Below are 21,607 nucleotides of genomic sequence, written 5' to 3'. Positions count from 1 at the left end.
ATCATCTGAACCAACAGATTGGAACTGTAGTAAAATTTTGCTCTGGCTGGGATCTTGACTTGCTTTGTGGCTGGGTGTTGTGTGTTTGGACTGCTGTGCTGGGTTGGCACTTTGCGTCTGTAGGTGCAACGTGACCATGAGGTAAGGGAGGGCTAGGGGGCTTGTTGGTTGTGGTGACCAGGTGTGACTGGGCGGGCGGGATGAGTGTGTAGTAGGGGATGCTACTGTATGTGCACTGCCTGCGGATGCATGTTGAACTGTGGTAGAGCTGGATTGGTCTCCTTGACTGGGCCTGGACTGCTGGGGTGAACAAAGGGCTGGAGAGCTTGAACCTACTGGACTTCTGCATGAACTGAGTGAGTGGACTGACTTAGAGAAGGATGGGTCTTGGACTGTGGCACGGGGACTGGCGGAGGCTGCTGGGTTGGGTGCCTGAGGCTGTGCCCTGACTGGCCTGGAGTAGTGCCAGTAGACTGTTGGACAGCCGCTGCTTGAGGCATGGAACTGTTGGGTCTGTGTGCAACTGCCTGCAGCTGTGACCTGGTTGTGAGGGGCATGGCGTGGCTGATCTCTGATGCAAGGACAGTGGAAGCGCAGCTGGGAAATGGGCCTTGATGGGAGCCCTGGGGATGATGGGTGACTAGAACTGATTTCGTGGTGCTAAGACTGCGCTGGGGTGCTGTGGCTGATTCGGATCAGGAGCAGGCGACTGCTGTGTGCGTGCCCTGAAGCCTGGGCTGCGCTGGCCTGCTGGCTGGCGGCTGCGCAAAACCACTGAATCGTGGGGGTCTGCTCAGACCTGGTAAGTGGAGATTGCGATTGCACTGCCTGTCTTGTGCACGTGTGTAGGAACTTCGCTGGACGGTGTTAGTGTGGCAGTGAGCCTGATTTTTGTGTGGGGTGGAAGGTAGGCGTGAGCAGTGTGTGGCGCTGGTTATGTGACGGGCGTGGTGGAGCTGTGTTGTGCTGGACGGTGCTGAGAGGGTTCTAGCGACTGGGTGGAGACTGGCCTGTGTGTTGATGTGGAAGGATGCCCACTGTGTGTGAAAAATGGGGACTGTGGGCTACTGACTGAGCTGGTGATTGAAAAGGTTGTGGCGGTGTGGTGAGAGAGTGGTGATGTGCTGACTGCATGATTGCTGACTGAGGGTCTCAATGAGGCTGAATGCTGACTGAAGCTGACTGGGGTGCCTACCTGCTGCGGTCTAGAAATGGTAGCTGTTCTGCACTGGCTGCGAGACGTGAGGCGATGGTGGTCGGCTGCTGTGGGATACTAGTGCCTGATCTTGACACTGAAGTGATGGAGTGCAGCTGACGGCGGGAAACTGCTGTCAGACTGCGGGCTAGTGCTGCCTGTGGTGTTCTGAGGTGCTGTCTGCTGTGGTGGGCTGAGCTCGTGTGCTGCTGGGACTGAAGGGGATGTGGTTGGGGGTGGGGAGAGCTGACTGTAGCAGACTGGAAGGTGCGTATTGGACTGGACTGTGCGTCCTGGCACTGGCTGGTCCTGGCTGTCTGGTCACAGTCTGTTTCTGACTGGGGCACGTGGCTGGCGGTGGGTTGGGGCGCCTCTGGCTTGTGAGACTGTGTCTGAGTGGGACAAACTGCTTGGTTGACGACTGTGGGTCTGGCTGGCTGCATGGCTGTGAGGCTGGTGGATGAGACTGCTGAGATGCACTAGATGGGTCATGATGTGTGGAACTGTGAGCTTGCTGGGACTGGGTGCTGACACTGACGGGTGCAGATAGAACCTTAGTCTGCTGAACTTGGGAGTGGCTGAACTGTGGATGCCCTGCAGAACTGTGGACTGGCTGTGTGACTGACTGGCAGGGCTAGTGGCTCTGGCTGTGGTGGTATGTGGCATGTTGATGCTGCTGTGCAGGACCCTGTACATAGTAGATCTGCTTGGCTGTTGTGGGCAGTGCGAGGAGAAAGCATGTACTGACTGGTCTGGTGAGGAGAGTGGGCTGTTGGCTAGTCTGGGTTGGGACTGTTCTGCTGCTGGTCCCCTGGCGGGTGGGAGCGTACACAGCGGCCTTGCGGACTGCTAGCATCGAGCACTGCTGTGAACTGCTGGGGTGCTGACTGGGCGGGCTGGTATGAGGATGACTTGCGCTGGAGGCTTCTGCAGAGTGAGCCTGGCCTGTATGATTGGTTGTGAACTGGGACTGGGGGGCTGGTATGCAGCTGCTGTGAGCTGCGCGGGACTGTAGTGTGAACTGGTGGGACTGACTTGTGGCTGTCAGCCCCTGCCTGCTGCCTGAGTTGGGGAAAGTGATCTGCGGAGCATGGGGCTGGTGCTGGGCGGTTGACTGATGTGGTTATGAGGCTGGCTTGGTGCCGTGGGTGGCTGCACTGAGGCTGCCGCTGGAATGATGCCTGCTGGCACTGACATATGCCTGTTGACTGACCCAGTGGCCTGCAGATGTGGCTGTGGTGCTCGTGCAGGCTCAGATGTGATTGGAGCTGGGTGGCTGTGCTGTGAGTGTGGGCGTGTGCGCCGTCGTGCCTGTCCTGGCTTGTGGAGTGGACTGGCTGCTGATTGAGCTGCTGGGCGCTGCATGGTGACTGTTTGGGAGCAGGTGTGGTGGAAGTTAGTGCTGACTATGGCCAGGCGTTGAACCATATAGAACCATCCGAACTTGACTGCAATCGTGGGGTGGCGTGGCTGGAGTAGAGATGTATGGGACTGCCTGGCGTGCGGACTGGATGTGGACTGGCTGCTACTGCTGAGTGGGCGCTGGCTGGGAGGCGTGGTGGAACGCTGGCTGGCTGCTGAGAGACGCAGAATCTGCCTCTGAAACCTGAGGGGCGCGATAGGGCGCTGCCTGAGGTACGGCTGACGGTAGTGGAGCCTGGCTGACTGCTGTTATGGGAACTGTGAATGTGAACTGTTGGGTGTGTTGTACTGGTTGCTGACTGAACCTGGTACTGTGCTGTGGCACTGATGGGCTGCTGCAGTTCTGGGGCTGAAAGGTGCGGTGTGGCTAGACTGCTGTGGGACATGATGTGGACTGTGGCCTGTGCTTGCACTGTGCATGTGGGGGCTGACTGGTGAGGATGAACTGGGTGCGCAATGTGGAACTGATGAGATGTAGGCTCGTGGTGGGCTGCTGTCCCTTGGGGTATCGGGAAAGGCACGAGAATGTGTGTCAGTACTGTAGCAGGTTTGCTGGACTGTGGTGGACCGGGCATGTGTTTGCCAGGTTGTGAGCATGCCATCGGCCCTGAATGCGTGTTGTGCTAGTGTACTGATAGGTTTGTGGGGAAGGGTGCTGAGTCGTGCTGTTTACTGCTGCTGACTGTGCTGGATGGGTGAACTGGGACTGAGGGACTGAGTGAGTGGTGGTGGAACTACACCTGTGTTGGGATGGGTGGTGTTTGAGTGATAGGGCTGGGTGCGGCTGAACTGTGTGGACTGCGTGACTGGACTGTACTGTGCTGCTGTCTGTTTACTGGACTGGTGAGTACTCTGTTGAGGACTGGCTGGGCTGCAAGGATGGGGGATGAGGCGCTGGTGCGTGGACTGGGCTGGTGGGTCCAATCTGCTAGCTGGAAAGTGCTGTCTGGTGACTTACTGACTTGGGCGCAGAGTGAGACACTGACTGTTTGTGCAGCGGAGCTGATAGTGATGAGAACACCTGTGGTCTGCTTGGTCGCTGTGCTGCCTGCTGAGACTGAAAGCGTGATCGACTCTACCACTGCTGGTCTGATGAACAGGTGGGACGGAAGGGTGAGAGATGGAGACTGTACAGGGTCTGGATACTGCATGGAAAGGGTGCCTGGGTAACGATGTGTGGTAGCAATGCTCTGAAAGCTGTTTCTGACCCTGGGGAAAACAGGCGGCTGCTTGCCGTGCCGCGTGTGGAGTGTTGTTGGGTTCTGTGGTAGTACTGATGCGCTGATAGACACGTGCGATGTTTGATCTCTTGGCAGGATGGGTGGGTGAACAGCGGCTGCTAGAGTGTAGGGACTGCGAGAGGGCCTGATATGTGCTGTGCCTGCACTGGCTGGGCTTGCCTGACTGGAGCTAATGGAGAGCCCCGCTGGGACTGCTGTTTCGCGTGAGCTCATGGGGCTGGATGGGTCTGGTGACTACGATATGTGGGCCTGGGACTGGGCTGCTGCTGGTGGTGCTGCTGGCGCTAGTTCGTGTTCTTGGGTTGGGGGAGAATGGTGCTGTGAAGGGGATTGGGTGTTGGGGTCTGCTGCTGCTGACTGAGTAGTTGTCGACCTAGCTGTCTGCTTGGCTGAATGCTGGATGCCTGGGTTGCTGCTGGCTGTAATGGATGATTGGAAGTGGCGGGGTGTGCTGACTTGAATGTGACTAGGGCGCGGGGGCTGTTGCCTGATGAACTGGTGACTAGTGCTGGTGTAACTGGTTGACTGGGAGCTGGATATGGGAGACTTTTTCAGAAAGCCTGTGACTTGGGACCGCTGGGCTGCAACAGGCCAGGGAGTAGTCGGGTGTTGCGTCGCCTGGGTGATTGACCTGTGGAGCAGCCTGGGCGGAGGTCGGCTGGATTGGGTGACTGGAGGAGTGGGGTCTGCTGGGGGTTGCTGCCGGTTGGCGTGTGTGGGTGGTGACCTGATGTGTGTTCTGTGGCAACTGTGCAACGTTGGCGATGTGGGCGGTGGTCTGGTGTGCTGTACTGGTGCGGTGATGGCTGGCATCGTTGTGCCTGGCTGAACTGCTGCTGCTGGGATGATGGTGGGCTGGGACACCGGATGCACACTGACGTTGGCTGACTTGTCCATGTGGAACTTGTGGGGTGGACAGGAGAGACTGACATGTTTGTTGGTCTGGGCTGTAGGGGGTTGTAGGGTAGCATACTTGGTAGTTGGTGTGTCTGTGGGTGTGGGGCTGAGCTTGATTGGGCACTCGCTGGGACAGGTGGGGCAGCGGCCTGTAGGACTGACGCAGTGGACTTAGTGGGGGATGGCTGGTGGTGCCTGAGGGGTTGGGTTTGTCGTTGGACTGGTTGGTAGGGGAGACCGTTGGGGTGAAAGTGCTAACGTAGGCTGGCTGGCTAGTATCTGAGAAGTGGGGGTTCGGGCGACTGATGTCTGAGCTGTGACTGTGCGCTTTCCTGCCTGTTGCAACACGTTAACTCACTGTGACCTTGGAGACAGCTCGGTGTTTGGTGTATGAATGGGCATGTACTAGTGCTGAGGGGCTGACGGTGACCCTGCCCCTGTCCCTCGCACATAGGAGTCTGCAATGCAGTGCATTGTGCTGTACATGTAGAGGACTGATGCCCTGCAAGTGAATTGTGTTAGACTCCGTAGATGCTGGAGAAGATAGGGAGACCTAGGGGTTCTGGCTGGGACTGGTGACCACAGAGGTCCAACAGCATGGGGTGCAGACATAAGTTACTGAGCATTGTTGCATGCCCCAGAATGCTGAGCTGCTGCTGGGGTCAGTGAGTGTCCAGGGTGGGCTTTGGACTGGCTGATAGCTGCAAACGTCTATGGTGCGGAACGGCCTGTGGTGGTATCTGGTTCGTTGGCAGTGAGGGCAGTTATGAGGCGCCCAGACTGTGGGGCCCTGCTGTGTTGTCAGGCCTGAAGCATGAGCTTCGAGTTAGGTCTGAGCATAGGTGTATGCTGCTGTGTGGGCTGGGATGAAGTGTGGTACACAGAACTGACTGCTGGGGTGCACTGATTAGCTGTATAGTGACTGATGACAGTGGGGCTGGTAGCTGCAGCAGTGTCCATTGAGGTGCCCTGTGGAGCTGAACCTGACTGTCCTGGGGCTGGGGGGTGTTGTAGTGAGCGAACATAAGACTGGGAAGCAGAGCTGCTAGTTGACTGACTGAGCGTGCGATTGCCTGTGGGTGTGGATAGCTAGACTGAATTCTTTGAGCTTAGCAGGGCAGGCTGAAACTGCAATGGTGCCGACAACTGGGCCCCACTGTGGCAGTGTAGCAGTGGGGCGGGGACTGCAGCAGAGTTGGGTGCTATGGGGCTTTGGAGACTGGCCTGTGGACTGGGGAAGTGGCCTGGTGAGCAATGTAGGGACTGAGTGCTGGGGTACTGGTGAACTGCGTGGATGGCCCTGGAGATGCTGGGCAGACTGGCCTGAGCTGGAAACCTTGCCTTGGCTGGTGCCCTGGTCAGTCTGAGTGCTGACTGTGGCTGGTGAGTGGTTCCTGCGGGTGTTGGCTGCTGACAGCGGCAGATACCAGCTGAGGTGTGAAACTGGATGCTGGCTGATGGGCTAGGGGAGTTGTATGCGCTGCTGAATGCCTGCTGTGGGCAGCTGCCTGTGCTCAGGACTGATGACTGGCTGCGAGTCTGAGTCAATGGCTGAAGATGGGGCGAGGACATGTGGCGTGGAGGGTGCTGTGGTGTGACTGCTGTTGTGCAGTGTACTGGCAGTGTCGTTAGAGGGGCACTGATTAAACAGGAGCTGCAGTTTCCTGGGCTGGGGCTGGGTGTGGTTTGGCTGAAATTCTGACTAAGTGCTGTTTCCCTGTGCTGCTGTCAGGTCGAACTGAGTGTGTGGGAAGGGGGTTATGGTGGTGGGACTCGCGGGGAACTGCAGATGTGTACCCAACCAGTCTGATGGCACTCTCGACAGGTCCTGCTGCTGTGGGGTGACATCCTGCTGATGACTGGAGCCGCTTACTGACCCTTGCCTGACTGGGGATGCTTGAGATGAAGTGGAACGCGATACTAGGTCTAAGGAGCTGGTTGTTGAACGTCTGGGCTGGCCTGCTGGCTGTGAAGTGTTGAAGGTGTGTAAACATTGATGTGATCGCCTGTTATGTGCCCTGCTTGGCGGACCCTAGTGCTGTGTAACATGCCTGCGACTCTGTAAGACCTGTGGACCCTGAGCGCTGATGGCACTGAACTGCAATGCCCCGCAGTGCGGTTTGGGATGTTTGGAGGGTGGGTTGGTGTGGAGTGCGCTGCTGGAGCTGTGTGATCGTAGTGACTGGGGGTCTGGCAACTGTTTATGCTGACAAGCTTGCTGGCTTAGGTGTGTCGGTGTGGATCTGCTGCGAGGCGACCTGCTAGCGTACGGGGGAGCGCTGGGGTCTGACTGGGCTGGGTGTGATAGACTTGGGTCTAGTGGTGTCTGTGCTGACTGCTGGCTGGGGTCATTAGTGATGGAGGTGCGGTAACAGGGCTAGTGGAAGGAGGTGCGATGCTGGACTAGTGACTGTGAGCTAGACGCTGGGCTGGCTGCTTTGTGACTGGCTGTAGACTGATCGCTGGGCTGGTGGGACTGGGAATGACTGTGTTGTGTGTGTTGCTGTTTGCTCCCCCACTGGGGCAGGTGGCTGTGCTGACTGCTTGGGCGGGTGATGAGAGGCCTGTGTTGTGTCTTGTGGGACACTGGTGCTGGAACTGTGGCTGTGCTGCCGCTGACATGCTTCGACTGATGCTCCTTTAGTGTGAGCTGTGGCGTGGCTGCTGTGCGGGTGTCCCATGTGCTGCATTGGTACTGATGGATGCTGTGTGGGGCCCTGGCTACGGTGTATGAACTGGCACTGATGGTCAGGTGTTGAGCTGACTGGGTGGACTGACCATCTGGGACTGGGCTGGACTGGGTGACTGCTGATTGCTGGCAGGGATGGCTAGTGCAATGCTGGACTTGTCGCGTTGCCTGTGATTGTGTCTGGGACAGGTGGCTGAACTGACTGACTGTACTGCTAGTGGCACTGCTGAGTTATCGGCAAGTGATGTCCCTGCTCGAAGGGAGAAAACTTGCAGTGGAGGTCTGGGCTGCAGGGGCTGACTGGCCCTGCCTGGTGACACAGCGACATTGGACTCTGCTGCTGGTGGCGGTCTGGTTAAGGGGAGCTAGCTTGCTTGGTGAATGGGCTGTGGAGATGTGGAACTGCTGAGGTGGCTGGGTCCTGTTGGGGTCTGGCATGGTCCGGCTGGAGACCCCTTTGGGCTGGGCGTTGGACTGCGTTGGGTTGTTGTGTGTGCTATGTCGGGCTGATGGAGCTGTGAGGTCGGGGTAGAAGGACTGACTGGACCCGACTTGGTAGGGGATGTCTGAACTGGCCTGGGTGGTGCTGCTGACTGAAGAGGGGCAATCAGCTGCCTGGCGCAGGGTCTCTGGAATGCTGTGGCCTGCTGGGTGGGGAACACTGCTGATGAGTGGGCTGTGTCCTGCCGTAGGCTGGTGGAGTGGGGGCCTAGTGGGGGAACGTATATATGGGAGGTGTCCTGTCTGTGGAACTGTGGACTGGATGTGTTGGCAGGTGTGGTGCCTGTGATGCTGTAGGAAATGTTCTGGATGATGTTGAGATTGCGCTGGCTGCTGAGCTGATGGAATGCTCGGGTGCTGGGTGTGGCCTGCGGACCTGCTGAGAGGAGTGGCACTGTGGACCTGGGTTGATGAGCCGTGTGCGAGAGCTTGCTGGGGTCTGGTAGTGGCTGGCTGAATAGTGACTTAGTGACTGATGGTGGGCGGTTGGGACTCGTTTGCGGGCAACTGGGAATCTTGTATGTGAAACTGCTTGCTCCGAGGCCTGACAGGTGGTGGTTTGTGTGGAACTGCTAGAGGTGCTGGGACTGGGAGGATGGTGGTGCTGGCTCAGAGGGTGATAGATTGGGTACTGAAGCTGGGGTGGGGCATGGTGGTGCTGAGCAAAACGTTTGGGATTGGCTGCTGGAAGCTGAGATGTGCCTGCGGGTGCCATAATGTGGGAGGCTGAGTGTCGGGGACAGATACTTGTTGCGTTGTGAACAGGAGGGACTTGTCTGATGGCACTGCTGTGCGGGGGGAAGGGGCCTGGAACTGGGTGCGGCTGATGTATGGTACGGCTGTAATGCTGGACTGACTGTGCGAGGCGGTGGCAGTGCTGGACTGCTGGTCTAGAAGCTGTAAGCGCAGCCTGTGCCGTGACTGTGTATGATGGGCTGGGGCTGGAATATGCTGTGTGGGCTGCTGGTGGCATGTCTGTCTGGTGCATGCTGGTGGTGCTGAGCGCTGAACTGGGCCCTCGGAGTGGCTGGACTGGGGAACTGTGACTGCGCGTGCTGAGGCGGGCTGGAAGATGAGTGGTGTGCATTTGGCTGGGTGTGTTGTGTCTGATTCAGATGGTTTGGGGCGGGATTTAACTTGCTAACTTTGTGATTGGTTGTTGGGTGGGCTCGTGGAGAATGGAATGCTGTGAGGCCTGGTGTGGTCACTGTCTGGTGGTATGTGTTCAGGGTGGGGGGGTGGGGGGGGGGGGGGAGGGGGGGGGGATGAACGATGAACCAGAGCCAATAGCTGAGTGAGCTGGCGCAATGGTGGCTGGCTGGCTGACTGAAGGGCTGGCAGGATGCTGGACGCTTGCGACTGAAGGATGAAATGCAGAGCTGTAGCATATTCTTGCATGCAGCTGGAGTTGGGCGTAGATGTGTGTGATCATGCGAATGTGTGTTGGGCTGAGCATCACACTTGCCGATCACAGTACACGCGATGTGCATCCCTGTCATGCCATTGGGCTGCGACTGTCCTTTACAGCTGGACATTATCAGACATATTCCGCTCCATTCTTACCTTCTTGAGACTGACATTGTGTGTCACTTCTAGCGCCAGCGCAGGATGTACCAGTGATGTTTTGTGTCAGATGCTCATGTAGATAGGTGTCTGCGAGCTGCTGGCTGGCCAGTTGCAGTTGTTGCAGCGTTTGAATAACTGACAGGGAGAGTGTCCCTGTAGTCTGCAAACTTGTGAAGCTGGTTGAAATGTTGTGCAGTGACTGCGCTGGCCTGAGCCACTGACTGTCTGTGGCAGCAGGGACAGTGCTGGTTTGGCCTGCTGTCTGGTGGACTGGGGAGACCCTGACCTGCACTGGTGGATGACTTGTGCTGGTTGTGACAGGACTGTGGATGTGTTGCTGTGGGCTGATGCTGTGCTGGGTGACCGACATGAAGCCTGGGAGGTTGCTCTGAATCGGGGGGAGTGACGAATGCCTGGTGCTGCTGACTACGCAGGCTTGGGAGGGGGTGAGTGGTACTGTAGTGGGCTGTGTGGATTTGCCTGCCCCTAGCTGGGGGGAACGGATTGCTGATGGGGGGGAGAAAAGCTGTAGAGTGCAGGTGCTGGTGAGAGCTCGGTCTGGACTGTTGCTGGTTGGGCTGATTTGGAACTGCTATTGGGGGTGGAGGGGGGGGTGAAGGAGCTGGTGTGACTGTAGAGGGGCATGCATTGCCAGGGTGGGTCTGATGTGGCTGACGGCTGGAACATGCTGTGGTGTGAATGGGCTGGTAGGCCTGCTGCTGTGTGCTGGCTGGGCTGCTGCCGACTGTTGTGGCTCGCGGTGGGTGTGTGGCTAGCTGATGATCTTGTGCTGACTGCTGTGGAGGTGGGCTGCTAGCTGCTTTTGGTGGGGGTGCGTGGGCTGCTGGAAGACTGCTCGGTGTGATGGGGTGGTGGGATTTCAGCTTCAAACAGGACTGGACTGCACGTGGCAGTGGCGTGGGTGCCTTTTATACCATTTTCATGCCAGGGACTGAGGAGGATCAGTGGACATATGGACTGCTCGTATTGCTGTTGCTGCAACATCATGTAGGCATTTAGGCTGAATACATTGACGATGAGTGTACACACACAGTGGATATGACAGCCAGATTGTGGCTGGGCAGGCATTGCTCTTGTGACCAGTGTGGTGTGAGATCCGACGCAGTCAGACAAGTTGTATTAAAGGATGGCTGAAAGTTGAGCTGGGATACGAGTGTCAGCGGCCATTTGCCCCTATAGCTGTGAGTAGACCTCGCCTGTGACATTTCTGCTGGCGGCTGGCTGGGAGTGATGTAACTGAGCGTGCAGCAAGTACCTGGATCATGGTACTTCTGACTAGGCTGTCCTGGCTGTGAAAGGCATCATGGGGGGTGGCCATGCGCACTGATGGGGCTGCGAGAGGAGACTGCCTGTGCCGATGGGCCTGGATGGTGTGACGTGCAGTGGCTGCTCTGGTGACTGACTTGCGCTCGCGGTGCAACATACTTGATCTGTTTTGCGACTGCGACTGCTGTGTGTGGGCTGACTGGGCCTTGTCAGCACTGCGGTCTGACATGGCAGTGGGTGACCCAGGAGCTGCAAGGACTGACTGGCTCTGCTTAACTGCTGGGCTGACTGCTTCAAGGGAGTGGGGCAGGGCTACTCTCTCACTGGGGGAGCTCGAATGACCTGGAGTAGCACTGGTGGCCTGTTTGTGAGAGAGCGGTGCTCGGTTGCTGCTGTGACGGTCAGAGAAACTGGTGGGTGAGGGGGTGGATGAATGTCGTCTTCTATGCCTGTTAACTGCCGTTGTCCTTGCACTAACTGGCTGTGTTTGCCGAAGGCTTGCGTGGTGAGTATAATGCTGTGGGAGGTATGCTGCTGACTGCTACATCGCGGGCTGTTCTGATGCTTGCCGACTGGCGGCTGAACTGGCCGGACTGTGTTATGGCTGGTACTGTTAATAGGTATTATGGGGAATATGAATGCGTGCTGCTCTGCTGTGAGCTGATTGGTGGACTGTTCGACTGTGGTACTGTGGAAGATCGTAACGAATGGCTGATAACGTGTGGCTGGCCACTGCTGCAACTGCTGGCTGCTGATGGCTGCTGTGTGGAGTGTGAATGTGACTTCTGGGGGGGGTGCCAGGCTGGGGGAATAATGGGAATGCTGAACATTGGGCCGATATGTGCTGGCCTTTGCCTTTGCTGCAAGGACTGCCTGATATACATTTGAGGGGCGATATGGGCAACTGTTGTCGAAGGAAAGGGTCTGAAACTGCTGTGGACTGCTTAGAGCTGAATGCTGAAGGCACTGTATGATGGGTGATGCCTGGGCTGCATGGGATGAGACTGCTGTGAATCTGCAGCTGCTGAAGTGCTGATGGTAACTGACTGCCACTGCATGTGTAGTAAGTGTAACAGACAGTGCAGGGGGGTTGGTGTCAGGGCAGGCTGGGTATCCACTGAGGGGGGTGCATTGGCTTGGGCGTGATTGTGTACTGCTTGAAGGAGAGCTGTTGGTGATTGCTGGCTGTATGGCTGGAGGGGGAGGACTGGCCTGGACTGACAGAAGGGTGTTGGAGAACTTGTACTGCTGGGTTGGCTCTGGGCCCTGTATCGTTTGGCTGCCTGGGCCCCCTGTGCGCTGGGGAGTCTGTGACCTGTGCGAGCTGGTCCATGCTGGAGACTGTGAACAGCTGATGGTGTTAGGATGGGTACTTGCTGAATGTGTGATGATGGTGAGCGTGTTGGAGTTATTTTTCGGATGACTGGCTGGGAGGTGCTGCAGCTTTGCTGCACGTTGTAGGCTGTTGCGATTGCTTGACTCGCCTGGTGTGATGAGGCGTAAGCGCCTGAAATATGTGATGAGCTTGGAGCTAGGCCTGTGCACTCGAGGACAAGTACTGACTGACTGGTGGAACTGCTGGCTTTGGCTGTGTGTGAAGGCTGATGCTACTGGCCTGCTGACTTATGTGCTGCTGGCTGATTGCACTGCGGGGTGGCTGGCTGGATGTGTTGGGCGCACTGATGGATGCTAGGGGGGCTGGGATGGCACTGTCTGACTGACTGGCAGCTGGTTGACTGAAGAGAGCTGTTGGCGGATGATGATGGGAATGACTGGGACTGTGGGGTGGGGACACTGTACTGGGTGATTTATTGGCGGCTGCTGGCTCGACTGATCGCAGGGGACAGATGACTGTAGGGCTGATGTGGTATGCTGAACTGCTGGTGTGGCAGATGGATTGACTGTCTGGCTGAGGGGACTTGTACTGCCTGAAGGGGGAGGCAGCTAGGGGAGACTGGTGGTCAGGTGATGTTGGACTTATGGCTGGTGTGGCTGTGGGTTGGTTGCTGGTGTGGCTGGGGACTGTCTTGAACATAACTGGGTTCACTAGCTGCAGCAAACTCGTTAGCCTGTAGCCTGTGGTGGAGCTGAGTGACCAGATGAAACTGACCTGGACACTGATAGAACTGTGTGACTGAGTGCTCTGGGACTGCTGCACTGTGGGGTGTAACACGAGAGCTGGGGTGTGAAGCTGGAGAAACCTAGTGTGTGGCTACTCGAATCGTGAGTCTATGGGGTGCTGCTGTGCTGGATACTGGAACTGGTACTAGGGGGACTGGGCGGATGTTTTGATGTGGGTTGCAGTGTTGACACTGGGCTTGCGTGCGTGGTGACTGATGGGTGTGGGACTGATGTGCTGTGACGGAAGACAGGCGGTGCCAGAGAGTAATTCTGTCTATGGCCTTCGCGGATGGAGGTTTTAGAGTGGAGTGGGCCTGTCCTGATGCCTGGCAACTGATGCTGTTGAAGACCATGGGGTGGGATGATGGGTACTGTGGTGGTCTTGGTTGGGTGGTGGCTGGTGGCGTGTGGACAACGATGAGGCCTTGCGGCAGCTGCTGAGCTGTGTTGGAATGGTTGGTCTGAACTGGAATCACTGGGCGGCTGGGGTGTGGTGCTGGGTGAGCTGTGGCTGTGTGTCTGTGGGGGGTCTTAGATGTGTATTCTCACGGGATGGACGGGCTGCTGGCGGGGACTGGGACTGCTGGTAACGGAGTTCCTGACACTGTGTGTCGCGCTGCTGTGACTAACTGTGGCTGGGCTGGTATCTGGACTGGTATGCTGTGCTAGGTGGTCTGCTAGGATGAGTGTGCGAGGTGATGGTCAGCATGCTGCTAGCTGCAGTGGGTGGCAGGTGCTGGGTGCTGTGAGACTGACTTGCAGACAGGTGCGCCAGGGGAAAGGTCGACGTACTCGGGGTGCAACTGCTGGCTGCCCTGAATGCCCTGGATGGCTGTGCTGAGCTGGCAACAGTCTTGCAGGCCTGTTGGCTGTGGCTGGCATCAGATGCAACTGACCTTACAGTATGAGTGGCTGAGAGTGTCGAGCTATGGTGTAGAATTCTGCGCCTGTTGCGTGGCCCTGGGCTTGGATGTGGCGGTGCGGTGAGTTGACTTTGACAGCTGACTGCTGTTGCCCCTGTAGTACTGGAGGTTGATGATCCAGCAACTTGACGGTGCTGCTTCTGTGAGACTGCTGCTCTGCTTCCTGGGCGAATACTGTGGTGAATGACTGCTTCTGCGTGGCTGACAATACTGGTGGGGTATGTTGGGTGGAGTTGACTGTCTGGTGTGGAAAACTGCGATGAGTGGAAGTGGTACCTGTGTTAACTAGCTGACTTGATACTGGGGTGGGCAGTGACTGCTGCCTGGCTGTGGTGCAGAACAGAGTGACTTGGGGAAAACTGTCAGACACGGTGGAGCTTGATGGTCTGTGACCTGCAGGGCTGATCTTAGAGCAGGTTCTGGGCTGGGGGTGTCACGGCTGAAGGAAACTGACTGGGGTGTTGCAGTGCGGGGGTGAGTATGCATTGAGAATTAGACTAGGCAGCTGTTGCCAGCTGCTGGTAGAGGGTGGCGCGGGGGGGGGGGGGGGAGTGAGTCGGGGGGGGGCTGTTGGGGGGTGGGTCCTGTAGTTCAAATGGAAAGGTTGTAGGGCTGCTGACTGCTGGGGTCCACCGCTGGGATTTCGTCGCTATATCGTCTTGCAGTGTGGCACGCTGGGAGTGGAGCTGTTGATGGGCGACTGGTGATGCTGCCTGAAGTGACTGATGGCTGATAGATCCTGGGCTGGGCTGGGAACTTGTAGGGAGATGCTGCCTGCAATGCTGCTGTGACTGGTGAACTCGACTGAGATTGGACTGGAACTTGGTGGGCTCTGCTGGATTGCTGGGTGAAGGGGATATCGGACTGGTTGTCGCGTGGTTGGCTGGCTGGATGGGTGTGTGGGTGCTGGTGCGGGGGCTTGGGACTGAAATTGACTGGAGGGACCTAGCGGCTGGGTGCTCCGACCTGTGCATGTGTATGTGGAACGATGATGGCTGAGGCAAGACGTCGTGAACTGTCTGCTTGAGGCACATGTGTGTGCTGTGCTGTGCGGAGGTGTACTGTGGCCTGTGTGTGTCTAGTGCTGTGAGCTGAGCTGATGTCTGCTGCCTGGCTTGGCTGGGTTGGGGACTGGGTGTGCAGGGGTTGGGGTCTTCGGCAGGGCTTGGAGTGGATGGGTGACAAGAATGGCTGAGATGTGTGGGGCACTGGATGCGGAGTGCACATGTTGGGATCTGAGGTGCTGTGGGTTTGACTAGGCGGTGACTGGATTTCCTAGGCTTGACGCTGGTGGTGAGCTGATGTGCAGCTGACTCGTGGCTGTCTAATGTCTGGGGGTGACCCTGACAGTTAGTGCAATTGACAAGGAGATTCACTGTTTTACTTTGAAGGATTAGTGAAGTCTTGAGAGAGCAGCCAGCGTGGCTATCAGCTGGTTTTGGCTGGTGGTGCGAGCATAGGGGGGGAAATTGGGTACGAGTAGGCCTTGCGTGGACTGCCTATGTCCCACCAGGTGACTTGCGAGGGGTTGCTGTGACCTGATCGGTGAGCGCTGGTTGGGCTCGCTTCTGATGGCTGTGAATGAGCTGTGCTGCTGCCTTGGGCGCTGGGGCTGCTTGACTGACTAGACAGCTGCAAAGCAGTGGAGGGCTGGGAATCGGGGGACTGACACCTGTGTGCAGAAGTGGAGCAACTGCTGGGTGAGTACAGGGATGCTGTGCATGAGCCTGGGTTGGGGTGTGAGCCTAGACGGGGGCAGGTAGACTGGTGAGTGGCTATATGAATTTTCGCTTGGGTGGCTGAGGCTATTTCAGTTGCTGAGCTGCAGATGGCTGATGAACATGTCTAGTGTGAGCCTATGTGGTGATAGGGTGGGAGCTGCTTGGGACTGAAGTTCAGGGTCCAGTACAAGTGTTGACGGCAGCCTACTGGGGCTGGTCGGTTACTGCTGACAAGTGAGGCAGTGTGTCATTTGCAGTTACTTCGGCTTGATATGGAAAACTGCAGCATGGATGACTGCTGTTGTCATCTGGAGAGTACCGACATAGTTGCGGAAGGAACAGATGAGCACTTTGCATGTGTCAGGCCCAGATGGACTGCTGGATGAAGGTATGGGGAGTTGGCAGATGAGTGTAGACACGCACGTTGCGGCACTGCTCCATGGTGCTGCAGAGTTTGCCTCGTACCTGTGGCTGTCAGGGGCTGGTCTGCCTGTTGATCTTTTGGAAGAACTGGTGTCCTTTGGGGATGCGAGGTAGAACTGGTAGTTTTAGTGGGTCTGGACTGTCTGTACTGGGCATAAACCTTAGCTGCATTGAATGATGTGCGGTGTGCCGCGGGGGGTGATGATGTAGGAGCGAAGTTTGGGTGCAAGTGCTGGGGCGCAGGGGGTGAGGGCTGGCTAGCCAGGGCATGAATGTGGGTGGCAGCTGGTTGCACTGGTGGGTAGGCATGGTGTGATCTGGGAGTAGTGCCGCATGGATATGTTCTGGCTGGGTGCTGTGGTGCCTGGCTGCTGGGCCAGTCCTGACACTGGGATGCTGCTGTGAAGAGAGTGACTTGGGATGGGCTAATGATGTGGAGCTGTGCAGGCTGGGCAGGTATAACTGAGGTATTGCAGAACCAGCCCAACAAGAAAACTGGTAACTGATGGCTGCGGTAGGGTGACTATCAGATCTGGGTTAGATGGCACTGAGCACACTTGCGTAGGCGTAAACTGACTGTGTGTGAGCTAGGACATGGTCAAACTCACTGCTGACTGATGACTGCTAAACTAGTAGGTCGCGTGTGGTATGAGCACAGGTATGTGGTCTGGGCTCTGGGGAGGACGTGTGAGGACAGAAGCTGTGACTGCCTGGGGTTTGGTGAGCTGGGAGAGAGTGCCTGATTGGTTACAGGCGTGTAAGCTGTCAAGCTGCACTGGAGCTGTGGGGGTGGGGAACCTCTGGTGATGTGTGTGGACTGTGATGCCTGGGTCGACGGTGCGGCTGGACTGATGCAGTGTGGGCAACTGGCTGGTAGGGGAGGCTGGGACTGCAGTGGATGCGCCTGTGGAGGGGTCGATTGGGGCGGCGGCTGGCACTGGAGGTGGGCTTGCCTGGGCACTGCAAGCCGAGTGAGACTGCTGAGAACTGGAGCTGTTGGGGCCGAGTGTGGGGCACTGCCTCTGCTGAGGGCTGGGGTGGGTGGGTGCTGATGGCATGTGGCAGGTGCCTCCTGTGCTGCGGATGCTGTGCTGACTGGCACTGAGCACTAGGATGGGCTTAAAGATGGGGGGCGTGCTCAAACTGACGCCGGTCGTTGGTGGGACACGTGCTGCTGCTGGCGCTGCAGGTGGAGCTGAAGCGGAGGCTGTGGCTTGTGTGAATTGTGGGTATGAAACTCGGGGTGCTGTTGCTGGGAGTCGCAGCGCCATCTACTGTGGTGCTGGCGCTGACTGGGTGGCTGGCTGTGTGGTGAGGGCTGCATGGGGACTCGGAAGGCATGCCTGCAATGCATGGGTAGCTGCGTTTCCAGAGCGGATGCTGTGTGCTGGCCCCAGGAGGCTGGCTGGAGGGGTGTGCTTACTGCAGATGAGGGGGAGGGGCAGCTGGAGGGGGCGGATCTGTGACTGCTGTGAAACTGGTGGGTGTGGCTGGGGGGTACTGGTGTGGGCCGGGACCTGGGGACAGGGCTGGTACTGGGTGTCTGGTGGGGTCGATGGAGATGTGTGGGCTAATGATGACCTGTCTAGTCCAGTGACTGATGCTAGCATGGTGGGTGGTCGGTGTGCAGCTGCTGCTTGGGGCGGCAGCGGTTGCAGGACTGACTGCTGCGAACAGTTGGAGTCCCTGATGCTGGCTGGGCATAACTCGTGGCTTGGGCTGCTGGCTAGTTATGTGGAGGCCTGGTGGCACCAGTGAGGTAATACGTGGCTGCTGAAGGGGTGTGGTAGACTGCGAGGTCATGTAATGCGTCATGACTGGGGTGGCGCTGCAGTGTTGATACGTGTGAACAGCGTGCCACTTGCGGAGGCATGATGGGAAGACTGAAACTGGGCTGGGGAAGCTGTGGTTGCGTCTACTGGGGAGGGGTGTGATGAGAGTCCTGTTCGTCTGTTGGGGCGCTGCTGGTGGCGATGCTTGCGATTGATGCTGCCTGACGATCGAGGAGCTGGTGAGAGCTGACTGGAATGGGGGGTCGTGCTGGATCTCTGCATGGGTAGGAACTGTGAGCGCGACTGACTAGTGTCTGAGTGCTGGTCACAGCTGGTGCTGTCAGTGGCGTGTGCTGGGATGGTACTGTGATGCGGGATGATGTGTGGAGGCGATGACGAGGACTGGCGAGATGGGGAAGGGGGGTGGCTGATGCGAGCTGATAGCTGTGGGACTGATGGTGTGGTAATGCCCACAGCTGCTGTGCTGTCCAACTGTGCTTGGCAGGACTGTACTGGTGAAGCTAGGCCTAACATGTGATGAAGGCTGCCCATGTGCTTGGAGCTAGTGGGGTGTGATGTGGGCAACTGTGTTGGATGGTGTGGTGGATGGTACATGGGTGTTGTCTGGGGAATGACTGTGGAGGTGGCTGGCCAGTTGCTGGTAGGTGGGGTGTGGGCTGGCGGCGTGAGTTACTGAAACTTCCTGGACCTGAGGGCTGGGGTGACTGTAGGGATGTCGCTGCTGCTAACTAGCTGCTGCTGCTAGCGCTGTGACTGGTACTGTACTTGTTGTGGTGCTTGGGTGGATAGACTGCAGACTTCGATGCTGACTGGGCTGGGTGTGGTGCTGGTGTGTATGTAAGGGGGGATGGGGCCTGCTGGGGCTGCTGGCCAGTGGAGGACGGGCCCTCGACTGCCGTAGCTGTAACGGGGTGGCTTAGAGTGCTGCGGGGGGCTGTTACTGGGTGGCTGGCTGGGTGTTAATACAGTGCATGGGAGGTGGGGATGAGAGGTGTGCCTGTGTCTGCTGATGAGGTCAACTTCTGCAGAGGGCCGAATGTGTCTGTGCTGACTAGCTGCTGATGCTGGGACATGGAATAGACCCGATTTCTGCCTGGGCCAACTGCTGTCTGTGGGTGGCTGGCAATGGTGCTGTGTGTCGTCTGACCTGCTTGTGGAGAGGTGGGTGCTGTAGGGCTGAGCTTGTGCTAGGTGTGGACTGGGCCTATGGCCTGGGCTGGGTATAACCCCTTTTTTGTTGCTGGAGGGCCTTGCTGCGAGACGGAGGGGGCCCTGGTGGGGAGGGGTCGTTGCTGGCACTAATGGGGCTGTAGTAGGGCACGGCAGACTGAACTGTGTGGTTGAGCGTGAGGTGGATGACGGTGAAAGTGGGGGCGCGTTTAACACGGCTGCCCGCTGCTGAGCTGGACTGTGCTGCGGGGAGGGGGACTGGCGGGGAAGTATGGGTTACGAGAAGGTCCTGCTTGCTGTGGGCTGGACTGGATTGTGGACCTGGGTAGTTGCTGGTGGTGCTGTGCTGGGGATTGCTCTGGGCTGCCTAGGGTGGCACTGCTGCGGGGGGGGCCCTGACTGATGGCTGGTGGGTCTCTCTGTGGAAGTGACTGATGGGTGCTCCATGGAAGCTCGTGAGTGGTAGGGCTGATGCACTGTAGGCATGCTGTGGGCTGCACTGGATGTGGGTTGGCCTGGAGTAGTAACCAGCAACTGATGCTGCTGACAGGCTGAACTGGTGGGCTCCCTGGGGTCCTGGGGCTGTGGTGGCTGGCCTCCTTATGCTGCTGTGTGATGGTGATGCTGGTAACTGGGGACTGGGGTGCAACTCTGGGGTTGCTCGCTGGTGCTGCTGAACGTGGCATGACAGACCTTGAATGTGGATAGCCTATGTGCAGCTTTGGCTGGTAAGATGCTGCTGTCTGTGAATTGGCACTGAATGAGTGTCTGTCTTGTCTGACACTGCTGCTACTGGTGCGAGTTGAAGGTGTGACTGGGCTGGTGACTGACTGTGCACTTCTGGAGCTGAGAGAACTGTGGGTTGGTGTATGGCATGCTGCTCTGGACTGCTGGCTAAACTGCACTGAATGAGCGACTGAAATGGGACTTGGACTGGGCTGAGATGAATGGTGGGGGTGTCTGGCCTGCTTGGTTGCTGGCTGAAACAGCCTGGCTGTTGCAGTTAGTGTCTGCCACAGACAGTATACGAAACAGCTGACTGTGGTGGAGCTGAGGGCTGGTCAGGGTTGGTGCTAGTGAGATGGGGGGTGAATGCCTGCTGCTGGGGACGCTGTGATTGGGAGTGACTGTGTACTGCGCTGATGTGGTTGGTCGCTGTGTGTGCGGGTGGTCTGGTGACTGGCGATGGACTGCTGCATGCTGACCTGCATGGGCCTGGTCCCCTGGCTGGAGGTGACTGTGTTGCTGTAGGAAGGGGATCTGGGAAGCTGAGGGGGTGCAACTGCGCTGACTGGACGGAACTGATCTGTTGTGATGAACTGGTGGGTGAGCTGTCTGGAAGTGAATCTGGAGTTGTGCGCTGATGGAGGTGGGAGTGGGTGTGAGCCTGCTTGGGTGGCCTGGGTGTGTAGCTGCACTGGGTGAGACTCGCCAGTATGGGGAACTGTGGCAGCATGTCAACTGCTGCTGGGCTGGTGCCTAGGCGGCTGCGTGGTCTAGACCTGGAGTGTTGTGACCTGGAGACGTGCTACTGTAGACAGGATGGCGGGGGACGACACTGACTGCGGCCCACTGACTGGGGCTGGTCTTGCGCTGCTACAAAACTGGCTGCGGCTGGGTGGCACTGCCGACTGGTCCGGAGTGAACTGCAGTCTGGGGCTTGGGGCGGGTGACGCTGCTGGTTTCTGGAAGGCGCCTGGCGAAATCAGGGTGGCTCTGTGGCCATGGAGGACCTGTGGTGGCTGGAATAGAGGGGATGAAGGCTGAACCTTGGCTGGAGGATGTGTGGCCACTGACGACCAGTACTGCACTGGGTACTGGCCTGGCTGGATGCGTGTGGTGTAGTTTTGGCTTGGTAGGCTGCTTGGAGCTGGAACTGTGTTTATAGGGGGCGATAGCTGCCTGTCGACGACTGGAGGCTGGGGGCAGATGTGAATGTCACTGAGTTGCTTGCGGGGTCTGCATGCGTGCGAACTAGACCAGGTGGGGACTGGTTGGGTGCGTGCGGTGGTCATGTGTGCCCAAAGAGTAACCATGGGGTGGTAGGGGTGTGGGGCTGTTAGACTGGGGCTGAGGCCAACCTGGAGCTGGCTGCTTGGAGGAGTTGGCCTGTAGTGGGGGCGAGTTTGGGATAAGTGGCATGGTGAGGGGGTTGGTACTGCTTGTGTTGTGCGACACTGCTGAAGTGAGTGCTTACGGGGACGGAGAACGGGGGGTGGGGCTGGCTGAGTAGGACGCTGGGCTCGCTGGCGATGGGCTGTCTGATGGTGATGCAGTGTCAGCTGCTGCTGGTCATGACTGAGTGACAGGGCTGTCAAGTTTTGTTTGCTGTGACTGTTTGTTGGCATGGTCTGTGTACGTGGAAAGCGGGGAGGCCACTGCGCGGTGCTCTAGTCGATGGGGGGACCTGTCGTCACGAATAGCTGTGGAGTGGTCGGTGTGTGCAGGAACAGTTGCTTATGTGGCATAGTGGCTGCTGATAGGCTGGAGGTGGTCCTAGGGCCGAACTGTTGTGGCTTCTGTGAGCAGGATGCTCGAGCTGCGTGAGGACTGACAGGAGGTCCTGGCGTGTGGGACCTAGGCCACAGTGGGACTTGCCTGACCTGCAAGCTGAGCGTGGGAGCTGGCTGTGGGTAGGATGCATCTAGGTAGGAAGCT

The 21,607-nt window shown here is 57.8% G+C and overlaps 2 protein-coding genes across 2 annotated transcripts; both read right to left on the bottom strand.

Annotated features, from left to right (window-relative positions):
• Positions 1–4,092: 4,092 nt before the first annotated feature.
• On the bottom strand, positions 4,093–17,310 carry LOC120432016 (uncharacterized). Its single transcript, XM_039597152.1, has 3 exons — positions 17,131–17,310; positions 4,832–4,975; positions 4,093–4,761 (listed from the first exon to the last, which is right to left on the bottom strand). The coding sequence occupies exons 1-3, from the start codon at positions 17,308–17,310 to the stop codon at positions 4,093–4,095; spliced, it is 993 nt and encodes a 330-aa protein (XP_039453086.1).
• Positions 17,311–20,445: 3,135 nt separating this feature from the next.
• On the bottom strand, positions 20,446–21,297 carry LOC120432015 (uncharacterized). Its single transcript, XM_039597150.1, has one exon. The coding sequence runs from the start codon at positions 21,295–21,297 to the stop codon at positions 20,446–20,448; it is 852 nt and encodes a 283-aa protein (XP_039453084.1).
• Between the last annotated feature and the right edge of the window lie 310 nt (positions 21,298–21,607).

The sequence above is a fragment of the Culex pipiens genome, unplaced genomic scaffold, assembly GCF_016801865.2.
Source record: "Culex pipiens pallens isolate TS unplaced genomic scaffold, TS_CPP_V2 Cpp_Un0178, whole genome shotgun sequence".
Taxonomy (NCBI): Eukaryota; Metazoa; Arthropoda; class Insecta; order Diptera; family Culicidae; genus Culex; species Culex pipiens.
Note: the sequence above shows the minus strand (reverse complement) of the source record. Positions and strands in the feature narration are given on the sequence as shown.